This window comes from Fukomys damarensis, unplaced genomic scaffold (assembly GCF_012274545.1).
Source record: "Fukomys damarensis isolate Sample0158 unplaced genomic scaffold, DMR_v1.0_HiC HiC_scaffold_33, whole genome shotgun sequence".
NCBI classification, from domain to species: Eukaryota; Metazoa; Chordata; class Mammalia; order Rodentia; family Bathyergidae; genus Fukomys; species Fukomys damarensis.
This window is the reverse complement of record NW_022900945.1, coordinates 56,357,245-56,363,995: the sequence shown is the minus strand read 5'-3', so window position 1 is coordinate 56,363,995 and position 6,751 is coordinate 56,357,245. Positions and strand designations below refer to the sequence as shown.

At 39.5% G+C, this 6,751-nt stretch overlaps 1 protein-coding gene across 15 annotated transcripts in view; it reads left to right on the top strand.

The window, feature by feature from the left end:
- The first annotated feature begins 3,621 nt into the window (after positions 1-3,621).
- Positions 3,622-6,751, top strand: part of Ubap2l (ubiquitin associated protein 2 like) — a 42,427-nt gene continuing 39,297 nt past the window's right edge. For all 15 annotated transcript variants that reach the window (XM_033758164.1, XM_033758161.1, XM_010643940.1 and 12 more), the window contains exons 1-3: positions 3,622-3,751; positions 5,386-5,463; positions 5,703-5,813. In XM_033758164.1, the coding sequence (XP_033614055.1) occupies positions 3,662-3,751; positions 5,386-5,463; positions 5,703-5,813 (279 nt within the window). In that variant the 5' untranslated portion in view covers positions 3,622-3,661. The remainder of the gene's footprint in view (positions 3,752-5,385; positions 5,464-5,702; positions 5,814-6,751) is intronic.

The window sequence follows — 6,751 nt, the reverse complement described above, 5'->3', positions numbered from 1 at the left end:
GTTTGAGGCTCCCCTCCTCCACGCGTGGGCTTGCGTTCCCTTCTTTTCCATCCTCTTTGTCAGCTTCTCTTATTACCCTTCTTTCCTGCCGACCCAGCTCTCACGGAATACATTTTTGTTGTGTGTCTAGCTTCCTGTTGTCTGTACTGTAGTTTTGGGTACCCCAAACAATTATGTTATTTGGGAAGCTGGACGTGGAGGGCCCCCCCACCGGGTTGTATTATGCCTAAGGGACGTCACTAAATCACTGGGGTATTTGTTCACTCTTCTCATAATGGGAAATTCTATATTTCTTCAGACCCTTCACCTTGTCGACTGAGCCCCTTACATTGCTTTGCAAACTGGTGTCATAAACAGCAGACTGCTTTTCCACGATTCTTGAAACGTAGCCACTTCTGGTCTGAGATGTTATGGAAAGAAAAACACAGTAACAGGCATTTTTGTTATTGTTAACGTTTTTGCCTTTGACTCACCGAGGTTATTAAATAGAGAAATCTCTTTTTTTGTCTCTCCCCATACACCTTCCACTCCCTGTGTCCTGTTTTGGGGTTATATGATTTCCTGGGAGGTGGTGGGGATCAGTGGCAACCACTATTGGAGAACTGAAACATTTTGGCTATGTATCAATTGATAAAAGTGCTTTGAGATCCTAAACCATTGTCCTTTAAGATTGGACTGATTGTTTCCTTTGTGAATGGGAAGTATTGCTGGCATGTAAACTAGTGATGAAAGGCCTAAAAATGTACTGTTGTGTTTTTTATTTTTAACGCCCCCTCCTTGCTAAATGTGTCCTAACTGGAAAGTACCCTTAATAGGTTAAGGGTGGTGGGGAAAGGGACACTGAGGTCATTTCAACAAAGCATCTAGGGAAATAGTTGCTCTGTTAAAGGTAGCAGGCCTTACCTATCCCAGTCCAGCTTCAGAATTTCTGAATTGTGTTACCAGTTAGATTGTAAGCTCCCTGAGGGCAGCAACCAAGCCACAATGCTTTTGTAATTTCTGAAGTATTGGACACATAGTAGATACTCAATAAATACTTGTTGTTAATTTTTTTCAGTAAAATTTCTCTGGCTATTTTTTAAGTAGCTGGTTTTCAAAATACAATCAAGGGCACTCCTGTGTTGAAAGTTTTATTTGCCGCCTGCATTATTCCCTTGGTCAATAGTCTCACTCCACGTCCCTTAAATATTTCAGTTTTATAAGAAAGTAACAAGATTCTTCTCTCCCACTGTGATAGCTCTGGATATTTGTCCCAACTTGCTACTAAAAAGCTACTGATTCTTTGCCCGTGAATGATCCATCCCCGATCACCTACTTTTGACCTGTTGCTCAGTGTTACAGCCTAGGTGGAGAGAGTTGTTAGTTGATGGCAAGCATAATCAGTAGAATTTTTTTTCTTTCCTTGTCTTTCAAGATAACTTTCTAAAATATTTATATCTGACAGATAAAATATGTGTACCTTATGTTTATAAAATAACTAATTGTGAGTTGACTTTAGAAATGGAGTAAAAAGCAGCCAGTATTTGTGAAGTTACAGGGGTGGGTTGGAAATGATTACTCTGCATTAAAAATGTCATTTTTGAGTCAATTTTAAAACATAATAGTTTCCTCTAGTCTTGATTTTTTTTTTTTTTTCCTCCTCACCTCTCCATTTGGATTCAGGGGCCCATGGTTAAACAATGAAGTACTTATTTTTTGTAAAATGTTGAAACGATCATAATACCAGTCTGGGAAAATGGACTACTGTGTAGCAAATAGTCTTATAGTAGCTTGGAACACACTTTTTTTGTGTACATATAAGTAGCGGGAAGAGGTAATGGTTAAAAATTAGCCCTGAAGCTGCCTTAAAAAATCTTTCTTGGTGATAGGGAGTGTGAACTTCTTAAGACCACCTCAAATGACAAAAGACCCTTGCAACCTTTTGACACCTTGGTGAAGAATTTACCCACAGGGAAGTCAGCTTGCTTTAACATAAAGAAACAGGTGAAATTCATTTTCCTAATAGTTAATCCACGTATCTTTTGAAGCCCTCCTCTTTGAGAATTCAGCTATGTCTTTTGTATAGCCTAGAAGTATCCCATCTATTTTTATTAATGAGAAAAACAAGGAGCACAAAAGTATGAATCTGTTCCTTTTGGAAATAAGTGCAAAACACCCCCCCCCTTTTGAGACAGGGTCTCTCTTTGTGGTTTAGGCTGGCCTTGAACTCCCTTTGTAGCCCAGGCTGGCCTCACACTCAGTGATCCTCCAGTCTTGGCCTCCATAGTACTGGAATCACAGGCATGCGCCACCAGGGTAGTCCATAATCTTTTTTTTTGTGCAGTCTTGTCATGTGAATGTGTTCTTTGTTTACTAAATGCAGCAGCTGAGATTGCATTATAAAACAAAGTATGAATGAAGGGACCCTTGAATTTAGTAGGATCTTTGCTCAGTAGAAATCTTTTTTTGTCCTTTCTTTTTTTTTTGGCAGTACCAGGATGGAACTTGCACTTGTGAGGCAGGTGCGGTGTCACTGAGCTCAATCCCTGGCCCTAGAAATCTTAAAAAATATGTTCTGGAAGGCCCTGTTTGTTGTCCCTTTAAAGACTAAATTTGTCTTGCATGGCATTAATGTCTCAAATTTAAAATGATTTTCTAGAAACCCAAATAAAATTTTGTGATAGGTGCGTTTGGTTTGGGACAAAGTTGGGATTCCCTGTACATTAAGGTGAGTGGTGGAGATAATTGCAGTTCTGGTTATTTGAAAGTGTGCATAAGACCCAACAGGAGCAGCTGTAAAAGCATTGTATCAGAATTTCCATGAGGGAGTTGGGACTCTGGACAGTCACTTGGGCACCATACAGAGTGGAAGGCTATAGTTGCAGGAAAACCTGTAGCATGGTAAGAGATGAAACTTGAAGGAGAAAAGAGGCTAGACTCATATGCCCTTTCATAAGTAATGGAGGTCATATGCAACATATAAAAAACAGTTCTGAGGCAGATAAGGCTATTTTTTAGGTAGACTGAATATTTTATTTTTTGTGGCACTGGGGATAGAAATCTTGACAGGGAAACAGTCTATCACTGAGCACATATTTAGCCTCTATAGTATCTTAAATTGTTTCTACTTTGGAGTATAGATTAATCTCCTTCCTTGAAGGCTTTTATTTTCAGGCTTTGTTGCCTATCTTTTGTTTTGTCATGGGGACTTCAGATACTTTCACCTATATAGAAGGCTTTTGTTATTAACATTGTTTTGGTTACCATCAAGATAGTTAAATATTGTAAAGCCTGCTTAAAGGGGGCTAGTAACCAAACTGCCCCTGACTTTTTACAAAAGGTCATCACTTACATGTACTTCATATATTTATATATATTTTTTGCAATGCTGGGGAGCAAGTCCAGGCTTTGTGCGTGCAAAGAGTAAGTACTATCACTGAGCTGCATCCCAGCGCTATGCATTTCTTGTACAAAAATGAATGTTCCTTAAAGAATTTATCAAAAGACATGTCTCAAGAGTAAGCAAATCTTGGTTTGTTCCTTTGAAGAAATCAAATGTTGGTGAATGTGCTGATGAAAGAAGTTAAAAAGGTTTTACCCACATTTAACACCTAAACTTTTTTTTTTCTTTTAAATCTTCAGTATTCTACCTTGTAAATACTGTTATTTGTATATACTGTAAATGATGACATCGGTGGGCACCAACCGAGCCCGGGGAAACTGGGAACAACCTCAAAACCAAAATCAGACACAGCACAAGCAGCGACCACAGGTAAAGAATCCAAAGGGTATGGGTAGTTTTGCTGGCTGACTGTGGTCTCCATGCAGTATAGCATCATTCTATGCTTTGGATTATTGATTTAGGTTCCTTTCTTGTTGAGTAGTCTGTGGCTCTTTACTTAGGCCTGATAAATGTCAGTGTCCCGCTGTGATACAGCATGCTTACTTTTTGGTTGTTTAAGACTATATTGAGGTCAAGTGCTTCATTTTGCATCTTGTGCTTTGTGTCTTTAACATGTTTCCTTCTGTCACCTGGGCTGTTATTTTTTAGATCTCTTACCTTGATATTTCTCTAGCCAACTTTTATCCTTGACACGTTTTCCTTTCCAAATTTGGGGTGTGTGTGCTCCTATTTCCTTTCAGCTTTCTTTGAGGCCTTCTCTGAATTTTTCTTCCCCATGAGAAACTGGGATTTCATTGTTTCTTCTGAATTAACAAATGAGACACCCTAGAGCATTGCTCAGTTTTTTTATCTTGAGGAACAAATTAACCTCTTGAGTATTAAGTTTGGTTTAGATGTGATCTCTTTTTCCATAACCTGTTTTAGTTGGTACCTAATGTGAATATATTACTTAGATTTGGCCATGGTCCGATATGTTGAATACACAAGACTAGGATTTTCCTCTTACGCATTTTTCTTTCATCTGTATTTCTAAGCGAATTTCTAGTAGTTTAGTATTTAATCATAGTTGGGACAGTAAAATTCTTGGTATCTTAACATCTACTCAGGCAGAAGATTTCTTGTCTATCTTGGGCTAAGTCTTATGATACTTACAATAAGAAGTTAGCATTTGTTATTGAAGAAATAGGAACCAGATTTACATATGACTTTGCAAATACATTAATGTCAAGTAAGGGCAAGATGATTTTTTTTTTTTTTTTTTGAGACAGGATCTCACTATATAGTTGAGACTGACCTGGAACTCACTACTTAGCCCAGGCTGGTCTTGAACTCCTGGCGATCCTCCTTCCTCATCCTTCTGAGTGCTGGGATTACAGGCGTGTGCCACCACACCCGGCAAGGGCAAGATATTTCAAAGAAGCAAAGGGTTGGATGGAAGCCCTTGTGGCATGACAATTGATGGCAGTTCCCTGCTTTTTTGGGATTATAGTGAAATAGTTATGGCTTTACTCGATTTTTGTCATTTTGCTGATTTATGCATCTTAAAAAGTACTTAATTTTTGGTCTTTTTTGTTGTTTTTATTTTGCGTTATTGGGGATAGGGCCCAGGTCCTTGCACATGCTAGGAAAGCACTCTGCTTTTGAGCTACATCCCCAGCCTTTTTATTTTGTTTTGTTTGTTTGTTTCGTACTGGGGATCGAACTCAGGTCCTTGCACTTGGGAGACAGGTGGCGGCACCACTGAGCTAAATCCCCGGCCCCCTTTTTATTTTGTTTTGAGACAGGGTATCACTAAGTTGCCCAGGCTGGCTTTGAACTTTCAATCCTCCTGCCTCACCCTCCTGAGTTACATGGGATGACCGGTGTGCGCCATCATGCCCTATTCTGCTTGGTCATTTGTAACAAGGAAAAAGAAACAAGGGTGGAGGGTAGGGCAGGGATTGACTGTTTAGATCCCTGTTATTTGCTTCTTGATTATGCTTTCTTGATCTCTCATGTTCTAGGCCACTGCGGAACAAATTCGACTTGCACAGATGATTTCGGACCATAATGATGCTGACTTTGAAGAGAAGGTGAAACAAGTGCGTAATACCACTAATTTGGGGTAATGTAGGGAAAAGATGACAGTAGTAAGCATAATTATATTTTCTTTATTGAATGACTTTGGGGGTGTTTTCTGTGGGGGGGGTAAGTGGAATATTCTGGAGTTCAAACCCAGGCCTTGTGTACCAAATTTAGTTGGTATCTCTTCCCTTTACCTAGTTTCCTTTTGCGTGGGTTCCAGGCTTGTTCATGACAGTTGCTGATTTCTCTCTTTCAGTTGATTGATATCACAGGCAAGAACCAGGATGAATGTGTGATTGCTTTGCATGACTGCAATGGAGATGTCAACAGAGCAATCAATGTTCTGCTGGAAGGAAACCCAGACACGGTAGAGTGCTGACAAAGTGTTTTCGGCATTGGCATCCTGGGTTGGGAGGCTAGGAATTCTAAAAATACCAAGTGGGGTAAATCTTTTTAAACCCTTGTTGAATGTGTTCGCACACGTCTGTAATCACAGCATTTGGGAGGCTGAGGCAGAAGAATTTTGAGTTCAGGGCCAGTCTGGGCTACATAGTGAACTAAAAGCCTAAGCTACGCAGCAAGACCCTGTCCAAAAAAACAGTACCCTCCCCAAAACTAATGTGTCTTTTTCTTTAGGGAGCTTTCTTGGAAATGGTTTGCTATAGGTTTCTAAAAATTGTAGACTCTGAATTTTATTTAATGTATAATATGTCCTCTTCTTGAGGACAACAGTCATAGGAGAGAGCAAGTGAAGCTAGTCTTCTGATTGGTCTAGAATAAATTACTCATTCTAGGCTATTATATTTATTTATTTTTGTTTTTTCTGAGACAGTCTTTCTATGTAGTTCATGCTGGCCCTGAACTCACTGTGGATTCCAGGCTGGCCTCAAACTCACAGTGATCCTCCTGGTTCAGCCACTATGGTGCTGGGAGCTAGTGGCTGTTTTTTAAGGCTTAGATTAGTCTGAATTAGTGGTAATAATTGGTTACCAATCATGGGAGACTTCTGCTAATCTTTATTGCTGTCGAACAAAGGAACACATATTTTTAGGACAGCTCCATCAATGTCACCTTTACATCACATAATACTCTTTCATTGCTTGAACTTAATTCTCAAGGCAGCAAAGAAACAAGTTTCACAGCCCAGACATAGTCCAGGGCTGATAGATGATACCTTAGAGGACTGGTGGCCCTGGAATTTGGACACGTTGCTTTAACTTCCCTCTTCTGCTTAATGAGAATTTTGTGCCTGTGTGTTTTGTCTTGTCTTTCTGCCAACTTGTAATTGATTTTTTTTTTTTTTTT